Consider the following 21,643-nt stretch of genomic DNA (forward strand, 5'->3'; position numbering starts at 1 on the left):
ACATTTCCTATATTATATCTAGTTTGTCCCCATTATGGATTAGAGTTGAAGGGTTGACCTTCCCTGCAGCTGGATCCCACCTCCTAAATGAGTGATAATTTGCCAAGGCGTTGTTGTTGTTGTTGTTGTTGTTGTTGTTGTTGTTGTTGTGTGCCTTCAAGTCATTTCTGATTTATGGCAACATTAAGGCATTGCTATCATGGGGTTTTCATGGCAAGATTTATTCAGAAAAGGTTTGCCATTGCCTTCCCCTGAGACTGAGGTCACTCAGTGGGCTTCAAGGCCATGCAAGGAATCAGGGAGTTGTAGTCCAGCACTCAAACCCCACTACACCATGTATGTCCTAGTGGACCTTTTTCAAATCTTTTGGCAAGATCTTGATGCCAAAGAAAAAAAATGTAAAGGTAGGATAGGAAAAGGAACATGACTTGGGAATACCAGAGTGTATGAAGGGAGATCATTCTAAGGGGAGCTAAAACTGTCATAAATGGTAACCTCAGTCCAGAGTGCATGTGGAGTTCCACCACAGTGATGTATCTGAGAAAGTCCTTGTAGAAATAGGGAGTGTTATGTGTGTTATGTGTGTAGCACAGCTCAAGAGGTTTATAACATGAGAGCAAAGGTGCAGAAAAGAAATTAAAGTGGGGTTAAGGCACAATGTACTTTCTGGTTCAGCAAATAATGTACATCCTGTTGTTGTTTTACTTATGCAGATCATCATGTTAAATTCGGTTTCTGACTTACATGGTTACATCGACAAAAGCCAGCTTACCAGGGAGTTAGGTGGAACTTTGGAATATGGACACAGTCAGTGGATACACCATCGAACTGTAAGTAGTGCCTCCTGGATTCCTGCTTTTAAAAATGTGGAAAAAATATTGTCTATGCTACAGATTGTTCTGGGTTCTCACTTCACAGTTTTTGTAAAAAAAATATTAATATGAATCACAGCAGTTTAAAAAGCAAATAATTCTGAATCATAAAAAGCTTGTCCCCAAATTTCTTATAGTAAACAACATTGTTTGTAACTCATTATTCCCAGCTTTGTGTTTCCTAAGAGAAGTTGACAGTCAGTGCCATAGCCTACAGGAAATTCATGGCTACAGGAAATTTGAACCAACAGCTGGTTCAGAGTTTCAGAACTAAGTTTCTACATTCTGTGTTTCTTTACTGTTGCAGTAAAGAAATTTAAATCGGGAGTGATTCCGTAGATAAAATTGTACCTTGATCTTAAATGTGCTTGAACGATGTAACTCAAAGTGAAGTAGAGTCATATTTTTCTCTTATTTATTTATTCATCAAATTTATATGCTGTCTGACTCCCAGCATGAGCCAATGTAGCATAGTGGTTTGCGTGTGGGACAACAACCTTGGAGACCTGTGTTTGAATTCCCACTCAGTCATATAAACCCTCTCGTTGACCTTAGGCAAGTCACACTATTCACTCAGCTTCAAAGGGAGAGAAAAGTAAACCTCCTCTGATTAAATTTTGCCAAGAAAACCCCATGATAGGTTTGCCTTAGGGTCCGCCAGAAGTTGGAATCAACTTGAAGGCGCAAATTAGCACAGATGACTCCCAGCACAGGATCCAAAGCAGTTTACAACAAATTGAAACAAAGTACAGCTAAAAGAAATTACATTGGTAAAATTCCAGTGGGTGAAGTTTAACATTATGAGTTCCCTGGAGAAGGAGATATTAATGGTATAACACCATGTCTTCTCTGATCAGTTGGTTCAAAAGAGTGCATTGTATAGATATAAATTATAGTACTAAATCCTACCAATGGCACCTTTCTTCAGTGATGGGATGATGTGCTCCTGTGAAGTTAGAGGCGATACTGATGGCAGCAGCATTGTTGGTATGGTCTCCCATGGCAGAAAGGCTATTGCTGAGGAACCAGACTGGGGGGGTGTTCTCACTTGTGATTTAAAACAAATTTAAATACAGAGGTTCATTTTAAAGCGATTCAAAATACAGCGAGTGTTATTCCGCTTTTCAATTCGCTTTATTTGTATCGTTCCCATTTACTTAACATTTTATTTTAATTCGCTGTAATTGACCCTGTTTCGTCCCCATTCAAGGATGAATCGGTGTATATTTAAACTGGTTTTGTTACTTTTTCGTTCACATTCACTTGTTTCGGCTGTCAATCAAAGTGACATCATCATGACATCACATTAATTCAGAGTAACATACACCGATGTAGCCTGTACCTGCGTTCCCACTACCTGGCCCTTTTTAATTCGTTATAAATTTCGTGGCTGTTTTTTTTAAAAGAGCCAATCAGGAGGCGCTTATTCGTCATCTTCTGTGTCTCCTCATATTAACTGCCATAGTGCTAGGGAATCCTGGGAATGGTAGTTTATTATGGTACCAGTACTCTCTGGCAGAGGAGGATAAATGTCTCACAAACACAACAAACACAACCATCGCATAGTTCCTCTGGAAAGAGCCTCGGTAGCCCCAAATTCGCTTTGGCTGCCCCATGGGGAGAGAATCTTTGCGGAAGATTGCTCCCAGGGCTGTCTGGGGAGCCATGAAGTGGGGATATGTCCTGCAAAACCCATCCCATAGTTCCTCTGGAAAGAGCCTCGGTAGCCCCAAATTCGCTTTGGTTGCCCCAAAGGGGAGAGAATCTTTGGGGAAGATTGCTCCCAGGGCTGTCAGGAGAGCCTTAAAGTGGGGATATGTCCTGCAAAACCCATCCCATAGTTCCTCTGGAAAGAGCCTCGGTAGCCCCAAATTCGCTTTGGTTGCCCCAAAGGGGAGAGAATCTTTGGGGAAGATTGCTCCCAGGGCTGTCAGGAGAGCCTTAAAGTGGGGATATGTCCTGCAAAACCTATCCCATAGTTCCTCTGGAAAGAGCCTCGGTAGCCCCAAATTCGCTTTGGCTGCCCCATGGGGAGAGAATATTTGGGGAAGATTGCTCCCAGGGCTGTCTGGAGAGCCATGAAGTGGGGATATGTCCTGCAAAACCCATCCCATAGTTCCTCTGGAAAGAGCCTCGGTAGCCCCAAATTCGCTTTGGCTGCCCCATGAGGAGAGAATATTTGGGGAAGATTGCTCCCAGGGCTGTCAGGAGAGCCTTGAAGTGGGGATATGTCCTGCAAAACCCATCCCATAGTTCCTCCAAAGCCCATCTGCTGCTCAGGCAGAGGTAAAAAAGCAAAAAAGAATAGTTAAAAATGGTGTTCAATGGCTCTCCTCACACATCGGTCTATGAAAGAGGAGCAGAGGGGAGGTTGCAATCCACCGGAGAAAAGGCTATTATGTGAATGGAAGAAAATGGTGCTGGCGATGCAGAAAGAGACCAAAGAGGGTGACACCCCCAGGCCAGCCCATCGCGCTCCGCTCCTCCCATCCAGTTGACCTGATTCAAAGGCCAAAACGTTCCTATTTAAATACTCCGAATCATATCCTGAATCAAGGAAAAATTGTAGGTTCAAACCTTCTATTTTTTTAACCCGGATTATATGCCATTAACACGGATTAAATAAAAATCCGGTTTACGATTCGGATTTTAGTGGGAACGATTGTGGATTACTCTGGAACTGTTCTAGAGTTAATTCGGTTTCTAATAGGAACGCTATACCTTGGATTCAATTTGTAACACGGAGTATAAACCAGTGAGAACAATCCCTGAATGTACCAAACAGCTACAAGGTAGCAGCAGTAGTGGGGAGTGACACTGGCAGAAGATCTCTGAGACAACGATAGAAGCACCATAGCTGTGATTTGTTAATAGTGTGCAGAAAGAGTCATGGTAAACCCTTTTTACCATGAAAAACTGTATAATGGCTGCAGCCACACAGCAGAAATAATTTAGTTTGATATCGCTTTAACTGCCATGGCTCAGTGCGAAGGAATTCTGGGGTTCTTAGTTTTCTGAGACACTTTAGCCTGCTTTGTCAGAGAGCTCTCATGCCACAACAAACTACAATTCCCACATTTCCATAGCATTGAGCCTTGGCAGTTAAAAGTGGTATCAAACTGGATTATTTCTGCCACACGGATGCCTCTGATGAGACAATCCAAAATGACTCAATCAAGGAAACCATGGTCCTCAGTCTGCCTGACCGGAGCAGGGCTATAGAAGATAGGATGACTTGGATGTCTCTCTGTGTGAGACTGCTTTAACTGCCCTGGCCCAATGCTAGGGAATCCTGGGAACTGTAGATTTGTGAGGTATTTAGCCTTCTCTGTCAGAGAATTCTGGTGTCACAATAAACTACAATTCGCAGGATTCTCTAGCACTGAGCCACGGCAGTTAAAGTGGTCTCAAACTGGATTATTTCTGCAGTGTGTTTGAGACCATAGTCACCATAAGTCAAAGTTGACTTGACAGCAGTTAACAACTGTCTACAAAAAACTTTTCAAAAGCATGTTTAAGCCACATATATTTCACTTACAAAGGTATCATTAATTCTCCCCTTGAAATCTGTGAGAGATGATATCCTTTACATTTTGCTGAACTGTACACATTTTATTGTTGTTTTTCTTTTAAGAATATGGGGGCATCACTCTCCTTGCAAAGAGAAAAAACCATTAAGATCCACATCCTGATATATATATTTTCTTTATGAAAAAGCAAAGGAGAGCAAAACCCATTTGTTGTGACAGCTGAGTTCGATCAAAGCTTTGTGTGTCCTCTAAAAATAGCTTGTGCGCACTTTATTTTAAGGAATCCCCTAGTGTTTATTTTCATAGTATTTAAAGCATCATTTTTATTTAATCCTAATGCCTTGATCGATATTGTATTGGACGTGAGATACATTCCACAGCTAAAGAGGAGGTGATGAGAGCAGCTTCATTTGTTTTATCACATAACTAGGTGGTGATTGCAGTCTAATCTCAGTATTTAAAAGAGCAGGTGGGTAAAGAGACTTAAATCTTCTCCACCTTACCTTCCTGTCTTCTGTCACTTCAGGCATTTCTTTCCTAGACTGTCCCACTTCTGGTTTAGAAGTTGGTTCATTCAGGAGCCTGAAACAGTGGAACACAGGGAATAGGCCAGCAGTATTAGCTTCTAAACAATGCTATGTTTTTAAGGGGTGTCAGATCAAACCTTGCTTCATGGATGCCCAGGTAAGTGATTCCGGAGTGTATGTGATACTCACTTCTTATTGATGTTCTGGAAATCAGTGTGAAAAGTCAGACAGAGTTATTAGGAAATCTCTTGGAGGGTAAGGTGAAGAGTTTGTGGAGTGGGTTTATATGTAATTTGCTTGCATGCTTTATATTTTATGAAACTATGGGGTCATTCGCAGTTTTTTTTTTTAGCACAACTATGCAAATAATCTCACTCACACATTCCAGGTGTGTTGTTCACACTGTGAAAATGCATCCGTGCGCATCTCTGCATGTTCAGTTGCTCACACATGTCCGCACGCAAAAAAAAACATGGAGTCAGTGATGCAGATATATTTGAAGCATATTCAAGCCATGCAGAGTTTTATCTGGGTTTTATCTGGGTCTATTTGCATCAGTTATTCATACAGCTGTAATGTAAATCTTTTAGAAAAACTTGGAAAACCTCCCAAGATGTATTATCTTGACTTAAGTGTAGATTTTAGCAGTGCCCCCCCCCAAAAAAAAATTTAATCAGATGCATTTGAAATGCATGTGAACAACAAATATTCAACACAGATTCTACCTGGATTATTTTCACTGAATAACCCCTGTGGTAGCTTGTATATAATTCCCTGCACCTCAAATGATTGTCCTGTCTTTGCATTTATAAATAAACATTGTTATTTAAAAAAAACCACCTAAACTTGTCAATGCTTTACCTCCCTTCATAGGAGACTCATTCTATGAAAATATCCCTCTCTTTGAGGATGCATGGAGGGGGAAAAGGCATATGAAGAGGCATAAGCATGGCCTGTGCAAATTATGTATTTATTTATTTAAATATATCTCTCTGGCCCTCAATCTAAAGATCTCAGGGCGGCATACAAAAAAATCAACTTTAAAATAGTGTAACCAATAAAAATCATTTTAAAGGGCTAAAAACATACTGGACAATTTAACAAGTTAGTAGAAGAATGATTAAAAGCAGTTAAATTGGTTTAAAATTATTTCAAACTATGTCCATGTGCAGATTTGTGTAAACCCTGACAACTTTAGTGAACAACTGTGGCCTGTTACAGACAGCCAAAATAAAGCTGCTTCGAGGCACATTGGAGGTATGGTCTTTCAATGATGCATGCGTCCTAAGAGTCCAGAAGTCGCGCCAAAGCCATGCTCCAGCCCTTCAGGACTGGAGCGTGGCTTTGGTGTGGCTTCTGGACTCTTAGGACGCATGCATCATTGAAACACCATACCTCCACTGTGACTCGAAGCAGCTTTATTTTGGCTGTCTGTAACAGGTTTTCACTTGACATTGGAACAATACCACTTTGGCACCAATCAGGCCTCTAAGAGGAGGGTGTCACATAATGGGGGTGCCACAACAGATTCTGGCTGGAAATATATTGGCAGTGTGTTGGGATGCCATGATCGTTCAGTCTTTTATATAGTGGCAACTATTTGTATGGCTTTGGTCAAGGTATTTAACAGCATAGTCTATGATTACTAATCTGTGAATCCCTCACTGAGTACAGTGGAACTTAATTCTTGCTAAACATGCATTGGACATCCTCAACTTGTTTAGATTATTTAAAACTATATATAGTGTGCTTGGTACTTCAGTTTGTGGAATTAAAGACTTTTAAGTTTGTTTGTTTGTTTGTTTTCCATTCCACTGTCCTTCTTACAGGCCATTGAGAATTTTGCCATGACAGTGAAAACTACAGCACAGATGTTACAGACCTTTGGGACAGATTTGGCTGAGACAGAACTTCCCAATGATGTACCATGTACTGAAGAGCTGCTGTCCGCACACACAGAACAGCACTACAAGTTGAAGGTGAGCACTTGTGTCTCCCTGGCAAGACAGAATGTTGGGTGCATCAGGTTTGCCATTTTCATACACTCCTTCAATCATAGTTTTTCTGGAGTACAATTCAAGTTGTTTTTAAAAAAATGATCTTACAGTGTTTTGTGGTTTTTTTTGGTTTGTTTGTTTTTGGTTTTTTGTTTTGTTTTGTTTTGTTTTTTGCTAAAAGAGCAGCAGATACAAGCTGTGACACTTTAATGTTTTCCTAGGAGCTATTTATTTCAGATCCTGACTGATCTTGATAGCTAACAAGGGTCAGCCCTGGTTAGTACTTGGATGGGAGACAACCAGTGAATACCGGTTGCTGTACGCTATATTTTAGAGGAAGGAACTGGCAAAACCACCTCTGAATATTCCTTGCCTAAGAAAACCATATGAAATTCATGGGATTTCCGTGCTATGGAATTAATGAGGTCATCGTAAGTCAACAGGGGGTTTTAAGGCACATGCACACAAACATTTATTTCTGGGGAGCAAGGTTTGAATCCCTGGTTAGCCATAGAAACCCACTGTGTGATCTTGGGCAAGTCACACTCTCCCAGACTCAGAGGACGGAAAAGGCAAACCTTCTATGAACAAATCTTACCAAGAAAACACCATGAAAGGTTTGTCTTAGGGTCGCCATAAGTCGGAAACAACTTGATGGCACACACAACAGCAAACCTATTTATATTACAAAGAATGTCTGGAAAATCAGAGACAAAAACATTATCTGTTGCAGTCACAATAACCAGACACTTAGCTTGATTTCATTTTAGCTTACTCGTGATTCTTTAAGATGGTCAGGCATGATGCATATCTCTGAATCATAATGCTGAAAAGTTGCTTGGACTTAGTGGGGGTTTTTTAGGCATTTTGCCTTAAAGCACTGCTGTTGAAATCTGGAGGATCATCCTCCCTCCTGCCAGCTTCACCCTGGCATGTCAGATGGTATTAGGCTTGCCATATCCCGCCTGGGGGCGGGACTTTCCCAGTTTGGGGCGGGGCCACATGGTCCCGCCCCAGTTTGGCCCCTCCCCCGGGACCTCCCCCCCCAGCAAGGCCCTGGAGGCAGCTCCACCCCTTCCTCCCCATGGCTGTGTGCCACCCTCCCCGCCTCCCTGCCTGACTTAGCCTAGAGAGCAGGTCTTAAAGACATCTGCCACTCAGAGCTATTGCCAGCCCACTTGGTATAGATACCCTGCAAAAGGCATTACTTTCAGGTTACAGTGAGCAAAGAAAAAAAGGCCATCAATCGTTCCTGTCTCCCTGGGAGTCTAAATGCCTCATCTTTTAAATGTCTACCACTCAGTATTGTTGTAATTCTTTATCACAGGGTCGTTTTTGAGGCCCTAAACACCTTTCCTTGTAATATGCAAATTTATCCCGAAGCTGACCAATGGGAAAGAAGCAATCAGCCCCCCTCCACTTGGGTTGGTTTTCAAGGGCTTGGAAGGAAGAGATTTTGCCTTGCAAGTTGCTGGTAAATAATAGAAGGCTTTGGGGTAGCAAAGGCTGCAGAAATAGTTTGACCCCCCCCCCCTTAAACATCCATGGCTCAGTGCTATGGGATTCTGGGAATTGTAGTTTCTTGTGGCACCAGAGCTCTTTTGACAAAAGGAGACTGAATGGAGGCGTTGCCTGGCTGGGGGCAGAGCCTCTTGCCAGCAGTGAGAAGGCTGCGATGATGAGGAAAAGCAGGGGCTCCTCTGGTGGTCCTGGCCACTTCCCTTGGCTCCCTCCCTCCCTCCTCCTCCTCCTCCTCCTCTCAGAGCTCATTCACACTCCCTGGCTTTTCTCTCCCCCCCCCCCCCTCTGCACTTTGAGACCCCTTTAACTGCCAAAGCTCAATGCTCTGGAATTCTGGGGTCTGTGAGGCATTTGGCCTTCTCTGTCAGAGAGCTCTGGTGCCACAATAAACTACAATTCCCAGGATTCCATAGCACTGAGCCCTGGCAGTCCAAGCAGTGTGTTTTGGACACAGAGATCCTCCAAATGAATCCAGTCCCTAGCTTTTATATCTCTCACACACACTGCAGGAATAATAACCCACTTTGAGACTGCTTTAACTCAGTGCTAGGGAATCCTGGGAATGCGAGTGTTTGGGAGACATTGAGACTTCTCTGTCAGTGATGGCTCTGAGGCCACAATAGACTACAATTCCCAGGATTCCCCAGCACTGAGCAGTCTCAAACTGGACCATTTCCTCAGTGTGGATGCACCTGGGGAGGCATTCTGGGCACTGCAGTTCAACTACGTTTGGAGGGTTATGGGACTCCCTGCCAGAGATAGCTCTGGGGCCACAATGTACTACAATTCCCAGCATTCCCCAGCACTAACCCAGGACAGTTAAGTCACTCTCAAACTGGATTATTTCCTCAGTGTGGATGCAGCTTTGGTGAGGAACTCTGGGATTTCAGTCCAGCATTGTTTTATTTCTGCAGTGTGTTTTGGACCAGAGACAAGGTGACCAGGCATCCTCCTCCTTTTCCAGGACATGTCCTCTTCTGTCAAATTTCCAAAGGTCCTCCATTTGGATCATGGCTAAGAAGCATGGATTTATAATTACATGGGTGTTTTTAGCTTTTATTTTTGGCCATGTCCTACATTTTTTGCTTGGGTGCCCTACATTTTGGGGTGAGGGCATTGGTCACCTTGGTCAGAGAGCTTTCCAGGGGTTAACTGCCATTCTGCTGTGGTGCTGGAACAAACCACCATTCCCAGAATTCCATAGCATTCAGCCGAGGCAGTTAAAGTGGTCTCAAACCAGATTATTTCTCCAGTGTAGATGCCGCCCAAGCCTTTTGCCTCTCTTATGCCTGAGATTTCAAAGCCCAGCCCTGGCACCACAACAAACTACAAATCCCAGGATTCCATAGGATGGAATGATGAGAGTGAAAGCAGTGTGGCAGCAGCCTAAGTGTGCTTAATGCAGTTCTTAACATGGTGCACCTCTTGCCTACAGAGTCTCACAAGACTTTTTTGTTGAACAACTTGTACCCATTAACTCCATTTCATGTCTCCTTTATTTAGTGGGGAGGAATACAGACAAAACAAGTCAAAATGAAGAAAAACCAAAGTCCCTTGACCAAAGGGTTTGGTTGTGGAATAAGCCTCTGAAATATGCAAGAGGCAATGTTAAAATAAAGCCATGTTCAATGCTCAAATGTGCTGTTTGGAATGGGGAGAGAGGGGTGGCCAGAAAGGGAAGTAGATTTCCGTGATCTGTCTACGAATAATGTCAAAACGTCCTCCATTTTGATCATGCCTAAGAAACATGGATTTATATTAACATTTCTAAAAAAGCCTCAATTTTTTTGCATGTCCTCCATTTTTAAAAATGTGTCCTACATTTGAAAATGTTGTCCTGCATTTGTCCTACATTTGTCCCGGTTTGGAGGTCCTCACTTATGGCAACCCTAGATGGTATCATCTATGGGATCAAATGTGTGATAAATGCTTCTCATTGGCTGCCTCTAGGCTCTGGAACTTCCTTCCTAGAGACAATAGAATGGCCTCCTCCTTGCTGTTTTCTATAAAGACTAAAGCTGGGTCTGCACAGGACAGAATACTCTGGGGTAGGGTTGCCATAACCCGGCGGCCCCCGTGACAGTCACGGTTTCGGGGGGCCCCTCCCGGTCCCGGTCCGGTTTGGGCCCCCACCCGTGCCTTGTTCCCGGTTTGGGGGCCCGCTCCAGCCATTGCCGCTACCGCTAACGCGGCTGCTGCGGCACCAAGACACCTCCTCCTCCAGCTCCGCCTTCCTCCTCTTCCTCAGCGGGCGGCAGAAGCGCCGCCGCCACCGCGCCCCCACTGGGAGGGCTTGCGCGCCGCCCAGGCCTCAGCAGGGGCCAGGGGCAGCGTGCGCGCCTTCCCCACTTCCCTCTGCGCGCATGCGCGCCTGCCTTCCCCGCGCGCCTGCCTTCCCTGCCTCCTTTTGCGCGCGCGCACACCTGCCCTGCTTCCCTCCGCACGCGCCAGCCTTCATAAGGAGGAGGAGGGGGGAGAGGAGGAGGAGGAGGAGGTAGGAGCCGGAGGAAGGGTGCCTGAACTTAGGCCAGGGCAGAATTGGGCCAGAGGAGGAGGAGGAGGAGGAAAGCTGAGTCAGTGGCCATTAGGTCTGCCTTTGTTTTTGGGGGGTTTTAAATTATTTTTAAAAATATAAAATACTTATTTTATTTAATATTTTAAATTTTTATTATTGCTTTTTATTTTTATTTTATTAATATTTATTATAGCTTGTTTTTATTTTATTTTATTAATATTTATTATAGCTTGTTTTTATTTTATTTTATTAATTTTTATTATTGCTTGTTTTATTTTATTAATTTTTATTATTGCTTGTTTTATTTTATTAATTTTATTATTGCTTGTTTTATTTTATTAATTTTATTATTGCTTGTTTTATTTTATTAATTTTATTATTGCTTGTTTTATTTTATTAATTTTTATTATTGCTTGTTTTATTTTATTAATTTTATTATTGCTTGTTTTATTTTATTAATTTTTATTATTGCTTGTTTTATTTTATTTCATTAATTTTATTATTACTTGTTTTTGTTTTATTTTATTAATTTTTATTATTGCTTGTTTTTTATTTTATTACATTAATTTTTATTATCAAATATATACACCCCTGCCTTGTTTATTTTTTCATTATTTTTTATTATTAAATATACGCAAGTGCATTTTTTGTGTATTTATGGTGCTTTGAATGCTAACAAGTCTGCCTTTCTTGGCCAATTATAGTGGTGATGATGATGATGATGATGATGATGGTGATATTGATATCAACAAGCCTCTGAGGCACGACCAATGTAACTTGCTGTGCTTTTTACAAACTCATGCGCAGTGAAGAAAAACCACAGTCCCTTGCCCAAGTACACACTTCTGAGAAGTAAAGTTGAACCCGAGGGCAAGTACATTCCTGCCATCTGTCTAGGAATAATGCCAAAATGTCCTCCATTTTGATCATGCCTAAAAACATGCATTTATATTAACATTTTTTTTAAAAAAAACCTCATTTTTTGCGCGTCCTCCATTTTTTATAAAAATGTGTCCTACATTTGAAAATGTTGCCCTACATTTGTCCTACATTTGTCCCGGTTTGGAGGTCCTCACTTATGGCAACCCTACTCTGGGGGCATCCTGGAGTACACCAACCAACGAGCAGCAGGCTTACACTTAGACAAACTGAACAAAAAGGGAACAACAAGAGATATGTATAATAACTAGACTATGTCTATTCACAAGATATATATATCCAGATACATAATTACAAGACACATCAATAATAGCCAATATATATCTAAAGAGTGAAGTGGTAACAGTCCAAGTCCACAATGTTGCTGATTTTAGCAGTGAAGGAGGTTCTACTGCTGTAACATAATATTAGAGTAATTGTACGTTTAAAATTGTTTTTAGTGTTCTTAATAGTTTAATTCTGTTTTAATGTTGATTTATTTTGTATTATTTTTAGCTATATTGTATTTGTTTTAATTTGTAAGCCACCTTGTTTTGAGCAAAAGCTGGTATGTAAATAAAGACCAACCACCAGCAGCACAAGGTGAGGGCCCAAAGTGAACCTCAACTCTCCCAATATACTTTAAATCCTCCAATTGTTCTGATTTAGCAGGGACAATCCCAATTAATCTTTTGTCATTCCATTTTTTCTACTGCTTGTAAAAGTCCTAGTTTCTCTCTCCTCCCAGTTTCTCCCTTTGTCTTCAGTTTTTTGCAATTGCAGTAGGACCAACCAAAACAAACTACTGCCACCTTAACCACATTCTGATGTTGCTTCAGCACATGGGTCCCAGCTTACATCTGTGAAATGTTGAAGGGTACACAATGTTCAAATGTCATTTCTCCTCCTCAGGAGTGTAGGGTTCCTTTTCTCTTTCTGCATTTTCAGCTTTCTCTAGTTTGGAGATAATGGCTGTTCTTCCCTTCAGCCCATTAACATTCCTAGGCCATTAGCCGTTATCACACAATGAAAACTTCCAGTCTATTCCAAAGTCATTCCAGAGTCAATCATGGGTATTCGCGTTAATGCGCGAGAGATTATCACATGCAATCGCTGTCATTGTGGAGTCATTCCAAGCCCGATCCAAAGTGAACCCCAGAATAGCTAAATTCGGTGAACTACTGAATTCACAAATGATTCTCGCAGGCTAATTCACATTCAGTTCGAAGTTGTGTTGGTGTGGAATGCATGTTTGTTTCTGTCCTGATATTCCTCCCCTCCCATGAAGCTTCACTGCAATCTTGCTTCTATTTTGCTTCCTGTAGTCCTTCCACTTCTAATTCTGGCGAGGGGAGGGAAGCAGCTGTTTCCGATGGTATGGGCAGAGAGCTAGTGGAAAATGCATATGTGCTTGTTTTAATGTGAACAGAGCAGTGTATGGTTTGTGCCTCCCGCCCCCTGCCCCCCAGATCTGCAAATGGGGGTTTCCTTTGGGTAGTCATATTCTGATCTCCCTGGGCGCATTGCCCAGCCGATGTGATGCGCGCGCACACACACACACACACACACACACGGACGTAGCTAGGATTTTAGGAAGGTGGGGGTCCAGACTAAGTGCCACCATTATAATGGGGCTTGTATGTGGTGGCGCAGCAGCACATACCATTCATTTTTCTAAGAAGAGCCCTCCCTCCATGACATCACCATCAGACCTGGGAGGAAATTAAAAAGAGAGGCCCAACTTCCATCAGGCCTAACTGTGAATGTAATCACTTCGCTCTCTTTAATTTTATTGTATTTTATTTATTTATTGTATTTTATTTTATTATCTTTATTTTTACTGTTGTAACCCGCCTGGATTCCTTATGATTGGGCGGGCTATAAATAAATCATTATTATTATTATTATTATTATTATTATTCTAATAGAAGGGGGGTCCGGACCCCAAGAACCCCCCCTTGGCTACGTCCCTGACACACACACACACACACACACACACACACACACGTACGTGTACATATGCCTATACATACTCGTACATATACATGCATATACAAACAGATATAAATATGTATATATATGCTTACAGATTTATGTATATACATATACATATATACATGTACATATACATATGCACGCCCATAGGGGAAGTAATGCGTGTGTGTGTGTGTGTGTGTGTGTGTGTGTGTGTATAAGTGTGCATACATATATACATTGTTGTGTGTGTGTATATATGTGTGTGTGTGTGTACATATATGCGCCTTGAGGAACTGAAGCACACACATTCTATTTACAGCTACATGTGCTTGGAACATATAGTAGCATACCTGCTGACACTTTTCCTGGTGCCACATCTGTGCATATAGATGGATTGACCTATATATATACACATATACATATACATATATGCATAGGTGCGTCCATCTATATGTGCAGATATACATGTATAAAGTGCACTTATAATGTGCATAGACCAAGTGCCTGCGTCCACAGATATATTGCACCCACATCTGTATTTCATGTGGTGCCTGCATTCACACACAAAACAGGGGAAACAGCTCCCTTTTTCACCCCAGAAGCGTTAAAGTTCACTATGCGTTCAGTGCCCCACTGGGCATGCGCAAGGATCCCAATTTGAATTTGAGAATCCAATGGTATGTATTTTTGTGATAATTTATTTTGCATTCGCTCTGCTTTGCATTTGGAACGACCGCAGTGTCGCTCTTTACGTGTGGTAATTAATCACGTAATTTGGGTTATTTTTGAATTGGCCCCGCTTGGCATTTTCTTTGGGATGGGAACACATATCTCACGTATGATAATGGTCCTAGTGGAGAATGCAAACAGGGTGGAGAATATGATATGTACTATTAACAGTTCTAGATGTGAGGATTATTGCAGGATTTCTCAATGATGCACTCAGATTCTCTATTGTGAAGACAAAGAGTGGGAGAAGGACACCACTTGCATTCCCATCAAGGAGCAGGAAGGAGAGGAAAATCCCACTGTTAATCTCCTGTCTTAGATTGGAAAGTGAGATGCATTTGGGGGAGAAGTGGATCTTAAGAAGGGAGTTGATTTAGGCCTATGAGTGGGAGGTTCCACTACCATATTATAGCATTTTCAGATCATTCCTGCACCCACTCGCTGTTGCTTTTTTTGGCTCAGCTTCATTAAAATGATGAAATTAATCACTCCTGCCACTTTGATATCTTTAAAAAGGTGACGCTACCTTTTTATTTCTTTACATAAAACCTTAGTGGAAGAATGGATGTGGCATAATGTTACATCATGTGTATTTATGTGTATGTGCCTTCAAGTCTCCTGTTGACTTATGGGCACCCCTTGAATTTCATAGGGTTTTCTTAGGCATGGAATACGGAGAGAAAATCCCATTCTTTAAAAAGTTTGGGATAAGCCTAGATCGAGTATGGGATGTCTATTGCCCGGGCATGAGGAGGTTGCAATAAAATCTGCCTATTTAAGTTTACATCCCGTGTCTAGTGTGGGAGGAAAGGTTTTTAAAAGATTGTCTTTTAAAAGATAATCTCCGTTGTAACACTTGATGTGTACAAGATAGCAGTGTGAAGGTGCAAATTTTTTTTACTGTGATACAAAAGTTAGGAAAAACAAGCCACATACCAAATGAACTTGTAAGATTTAACAGTCTGCCCTCCATATCCACAGATTCTGCATCCATAGATTCAGCCATCTGTGGCATGAAAATATATATATTTAAATTAAATTCTAATAATTCTAATAAGCAAACCTTGATTTTGCCATTTTATATAAGGGGTGCTGTTTTATCATGCCATTGTATATAATGGGATAAGTATCCACAGATTTTGGCATCCACAGAGGGTGGGCTAGAATCAAATCCCAGTGGATACCATCGGCCCACTATATAGTCCTTTCAGATAAGGGAAATCCCACAGCTGGGTTAGTAGGTAGAGCCTAGAAATATCTCCATGTTTATGTTCTCCAGATTCATTGGACCACAACAGCTACTATTCTTGACCATTGGCCATGTTGAATGGGCGTGCTGGGAGTTTTAAACCAACACTGTAGAGATCACCATGTTAAGGAAGGCTGGGCAATTTAGTTTGGAGGACACCAATTTGGGGAACACTGTTGCTGTTGTGCCTACAAGTCATTTCTGACTTACAGTAACCTTAGGTGAGCCCATCATGAGATTTTCTTGGCAAGATTTGTTCAAAGGGGTATGACATAGCTGTCATCTAAGAGAGGGTGACTTGTCCAAGGTCACCCAATGGGTTTCCATGGCCAAAAGGGGAATTTGAACCCTGGTCTCTCAGAGTCCTAGTCAACATTCAAACCACTACACCACACTGGTTTGAGGAATGTTTTGATATGTATCCTCCACTGTGTCTCACTGGAAAACTAAGCATCCACACAGATTGACAGTTCTTAGGTGTCTTTCGAGTAACTCTTGAGTCAGATATTAAGGTACATTGTGATGAAATTACTATATTTCTATCTTTCTATGTTGTTTTTCTCTCAACAGGATGAGCTGAAACTGGCTGTGAAGCAGGGAGCCACACTGTTGACTTGTATCAGAGAGCCTGTCACACGAAGTGCCACCAGCAAACTTAGTCCAGATGAGTTGGAAAATGTTGCAACTGTGGAAAGGTTGGAGAAAAACTCAAGTTCTAAGTAACCAATTTTGTTGGCTTAACCTTAACAAGTGTGAACTTGTCTTCAGCATCAGTCTAAATAATTATTTAAAAAACAAAAGCAATCTGCTTATGGTTAACATGCACCCCAAAAAACCACAGCTGCTGTGGAGTATAGTTTTGATAATCTTTGCTTCTTCTTTTGAAATATCCATCTTTTGGATCAGAAATGTCAGGAAGGAAAGAATCGAACATGGTATGTTTTTTTCAAAGGGATTCTTTAGCTTTCATATTGAGAATTCATCTAAGCATCACCTGCTGAAATTTCCTCTGCTACACAACCCTTAATTGTACAGTGGAGGTAAGGGAATTTACAATTGACATGAAGCAGAGTGAATTTCACCTCATTCTCCATCCTATTTCAATGTGCACTGTTTCTTTATGTAATTTTCTCTCAGTCTCAGTTAACCGTTATTTGAAATTCAAGCTTTTTTGCCTCCTACTAATCAGATTTTAAAGGCTCTTTACCCATGTAAACCTGGAAGGAAGGTTTAAAATATTGTTACTGGCATATAATCAACATTAAATTGTGAAAATAAACAAAACTGTATGCATGAACAGCATTTGCTGTGGTTTCCTATATGCCCACTTAATTTTTTAGAATAGTGCTTCCTATGCTATCTGATGTGGGAGACTAGCATCCCCCCTCCCCAATGTTCTAGGGACTCATACTATATTTGTGCCCACTGGCTACAATCATTTCGTTATTTCCTGGAAACTCACCAGCTAATAGCTCATGGACCAACACTGGTCCATGGACCACCATTTTTGAGCAGCATTGGCTTAGGACCTGTAATTTAACTCTGGTAGGAACTATAGAGTTGATTACAGGGTGGCTAGATGCAAAAGATGACAAGCCTCCTGCACCTTTAATTATCTTTTTAATTGGACATAATTATATGGATGGCCATCTGTAGGGGATGCTTTGTTTGAGATTTCCTGCATGGCAGGGGGGTTGGACTGGATGGTCCTTGCGGTCTCTTTCAACTCTACGATTCTATGATTCTATGTACTGGCTATCAAGAACTGAAGTATTCTACAACAAACACAATCACAAAAGCAGAATGCACTGTAATTGTTAAATGTATCCATGCCACTTATGAGTGAAAAGAAACATTTTTAGCATGTCTCTAATATTCATAGCTCTTGGTGTATGCCCTAATTCCAGGAACAGAGTATTCCAGAGGGCAGACAAGACAACAACACTCTAAGCCCCTCGTGCCTTTAGTCATTATGCAGAAGGGGGAATTTCAGCACTGTTATCATCCTGTTTGGTCATAGTTACTCACTGAAAAGTATCTTATAATGTGGTGCTTTGCTATGATGTGGTATAGCAAAGATAATTAAGGAGGAATTGTTTTCTGCTTTTATCTTGTTTCTCCAGCAGGACTTTGGGTTACATTAACAATCCAATGCAATTGAAGTTCAATAAATTGAACCAATAAACTTACCAGTAAAAACTGCTAGGAAACTGTGTATAGGATTGCAACTTTAAAGAGTAATAACAGTCAGTTGTTCTCTTGCATCTGTAAGAAATTGCTGGGTTAAGATCTTTCTTAAGAACCTGCTTGTATAATTACAGTGGGCCCTTGGAATCTGCTAGGGTTTAGTTCCAAAATCCCTTCTGGATACCAAAATCTGCTCAAGTCCCATTAAATACAATGGCATTGTAAAATGATGTCCCTTATATAAAATGGTAGATCCAAGGTACGCTTTTTGGATTATTTTTCTAATATTTTCAAACCATGGATGGTTGAATCCTTGGATGCAGAATCTGTGGATATGGAGGGCCAACTGTATAATCATTTAAAGAAATATCCATGTTAGTCTGTATCAGTATACAAAGGGATCTTGTACTTTGAGACAGAGAACCTCTGAGACTGAGGCCCGGGACAGATGGTCCCAAAGCACTGTGCCACCGCCAATTCTAGGGTTAGGGACCGTGCACCAACTACACGGTCCCTAACCTTAGCATGGTACGTTGGTGGCCTAATGGCATCCTGTCTACACAGGTGGCGCCATCTTGGTGTAAGTGACGCGCAGCATATACACGTTGTGGCGCATCGCCTACATCACGAGTGCGCCAGTGGTGCACTCACGACATAACCTGGGTGCCACAAAAAGAACCAGGAAGAACCGGGTTCTTTTTACTCCAGAGGGACATTGTGTGGTTTGGCGGCTACAGCGTCCCGCTGGAGTTAAAACGGGCGTCTGCAGACCACCATTTTTGGGTGGTCTGTCTCAGTCCTGAGAGAAAAACGTTTGTAGCATAAGCTTTTGGAGACTCTGTCTATTTCATCACACACATCAGATGGCCATTTAACATCAGCGATTCAAAAGTCTGCTTCCATGGGTATAGTATTTTCAAATAACTGAAAGTTATTGAAACTGAATGTGATACCGCAGATACCATGGGCTACCAAAAAGACAAATGTGTGCGATTGTAAATCAAGCCTGAATTCTCACTAGAAGGCCAAATGACCAAACTGAAGCTGTCATACTTTGGGCATACAATAAGATAACATGACTTATTAGAAAAGACAATAATGATCAGTAAAATTGAAGGCAGTAGGAAAAGAGGAAGACTGCATTACAAGTGGATAGATGCAATCAATGAAGCCACGGCCATGAGTTCGAAAGGTCTGAGCAGAGCAGTTTAAGATCAGGGCATTTGGATATCTCTCATTCATAGGGTTGTAATATGTTGGAACTGATTTGCAGGCAATTAACAACAGTGATCATAGTACTCCAGTTGGTTCCTCATGTAAACTTTCTAATTGAGAGTTGTCTTATCTCTTCACTTTCTTTACTCCACTTTGTCCTTTCTCTGTGTGTCTTCTTTAATGTATTGAGATTTTGTCTCTGAATCAAATGTTATTCTTTCATTGCCTCAACAGGTTGCTAGCTCAGTTGGATGAGACAGAGAGAGCCTTTGATCAGTTCTGGTCCAAGCACCACCTAAAATTAGAACAGTGTTTGCAGCTTCGACACTTTGAACAGGATTTCAGAGAGGTATTTCTTTTGTTTATTCCTTATAATTTTTGTGCTTTTCCCCTATCCTAGTGAATTACCTGCTGTTTGTCTTTTCCTTATATCAGATTAAGATGGCATGTATTATTAACAAAAGAATAAATATACCAGAAAGGAAAACAAAATGGAATTGTAAATCCCAGGCAGAATTTAGAGAAGGGCAGAAAATGCTCAGTTCCTCAAAATCCTTTAACTGATTATCTATTAGTACCTAGCTGCTATATTGGTTATAGAAAGAATTTAAAAGGGATATCTGTGAGTGCCTGGTTTTATAAGATATGGCAGCTTGCTTTGTTTGCAAAATTAACCGATAAACCTTGAACAGCTAAAGGTGGGGAAGACAGAAAAGACAATGTTTCAGTGATTTGAATTGATTATTAAATTTATGAGGGGGAATTATACTGGATTTTCAAAGTCCAAAGTTCAAGTCCTTTTCATTGGCTGCATAAGGAAATCCTTTTGACATTTTTAATTTTTATGTACTATAATATTAAATATTACTTTATGTAGTACTGTATGTTGGGAGCTATCACCTTGCTAGGAATGATTTTATAGCATAAAATGAATCTCAACTTATTGTAAAAATTGCTCAGTTCCATCCCTCTTAACCTCCAAGCATTAATAGGTCCAAACTGTCTATTACCATTCACCACTGGATTCATGGACATTAATGCAGGTGCAGGGTGCTCCACATTTGATCAGAGCAATAGCACTGGCAATGGATTAATCCTCCGCATCCCAGTGTGCTGTTTTTCTGATCTAAATCACCACTTGAACACTTCAAAGCTGCTAATCCCCTTCAAGATGGCAATACCAGTAAGATAGCACAGTCTAGTGAAGGCAGGACCAACAGCTTAAGGAGTGTATGTAAGCTGATGTCTTTTTGGAATGTCTGGGAGAACTGGGACATTTTAACCAAAGAATAAAATTAAAAATGTGAGGCTCTTAAAATGGAGAAATCTGCAAAGTGGTGGGGAACCTCAGATCCTGGGGTTGAACCCTGCCCTCCTGGGATCCCAGTCTACCCCTTACTGCTTAGTTACTGGGAGTAAGAGTTTTAAACTAAAATATACTGGTCTTTTTAATTCTGCCCTTTTATCTTTAACCACACTCACTACTGGAATATGGCCCCTGATAATCTCTCTGAAATTGAATTTGACCCTTGAGTCAAAAGAGGTCCCCCACACTTGAGCTTAGTTATTAGTATTACCTCTCCTTCCATGCTTCAAACTAGCAGACTCCATCCCCCCACCCCCATTTAATGTTTAAGATTACCACAAGTATGTTTACATCCATTTATCTGTTCCTTTATCAACATATTAACTAAAAAGAATGTTTTTAGAAGGGCAAAACAGTTCCACAGCTCAGTGAGTGAGACAAGGTTTGGGCTGACATCACAAACACCAAATAATCAATGCTGTCCACAGCCAGCTTCTGTAGCAAACTTATACAAAGCCACATTTTTCAGAGCTCAACCATGTACCAGAAATGCTTGTTTGGACTGGGTGGAATAAGGTTGTTTCGAGACCCATCACAAATTTGCTTTATTTGTCTATGTGGTAGCCCTTGAAATATATTTGAATATGGTAGTCAGATCACCTTAAAATCATTTTTTTCCCTGATGAAGTTGTGGCCAGTCTTAGGCAGGATACAGACCACTCGAAAAGGGCGGTCTGCCAGTTCCTCCTTTTCTGCCGGCGGGAAGCCACAGTGGATAAACTGCATGGTTTCTCGCTGGCAAAAAAAGAACCCGCAAAAAGTGGATTCTTTTTGCATCACACTTGCGACACCCGAGTGCGCCAATGGTGCACTTGTGATGTCACAAGCACGATGTGATGTGCGGACACTATGCATTCGTCACGTCGTAATGGCAGCGCCCGTATAGACAGGGTGCCGCCATTTTGACGCCGCCAATATGTACTAGGGTTAGAGAGCATCTGCATGGTGCGTGCTCCCTAACCCTAGTACCACCGCCGCCACGCCACATTTTTCCCCATCTGTAATGGTTCCCTAAAATATGTACCTAACTAAACGAGAAT

At 41.4% G+C, this 21,643-nt stretch overlaps 1 protein-coding gene across 8 annotated transcripts in view; it reads left to right on the top strand.

Annotated features, from left to right (window-relative positions):
- LOC149317967 (guanine nucleotide exchange factor DBS-like) overlaps window positions 1-21,643 on the top strand; it is a 292,013-nt gene that overhangs the window by 86,427 nt on the left and 183,943 nt on the right. For all 8 annotated transcript variants that reach the window (XM_089508735.1, XM_089508734.1, XM_089508737.1 and 5 more), the window contains exons 6-9: window positions 714-830; window positions 6,759-6,908; window positions 16,406-16,530; window positions 19,472-19,586. In XM_089508735.1, coding sequence (XP_089364861.1) covers window positions 714-830; window positions 6,759-6,908; window positions 16,406-16,530; window positions 19,472-19,586 — 507 coding nt within the window. The remainder of the gene's footprint in view (window positions 1-713; window positions 831-6,758; window positions 6,909-16,405; window positions 16,531-19,471; window positions 19,587-21,643) is intronic.

Source organism: Sceloporus occidentalis, unplaced genomic scaffold (genome assembly GCF_023333645.1).
Source record: "Sceloporus occidentalis isolate IW3139 unplaced genomic scaffold, rSceOcc1.0.p SCAF_2, whole genome shotgun sequence".
Taxonomy (NCBI): Eukaryota; Metazoa; Chordata; class Lepidosauria; order Squamata; family Phrynosomatidae; genus Sceloporus; species Sceloporus occidentalis.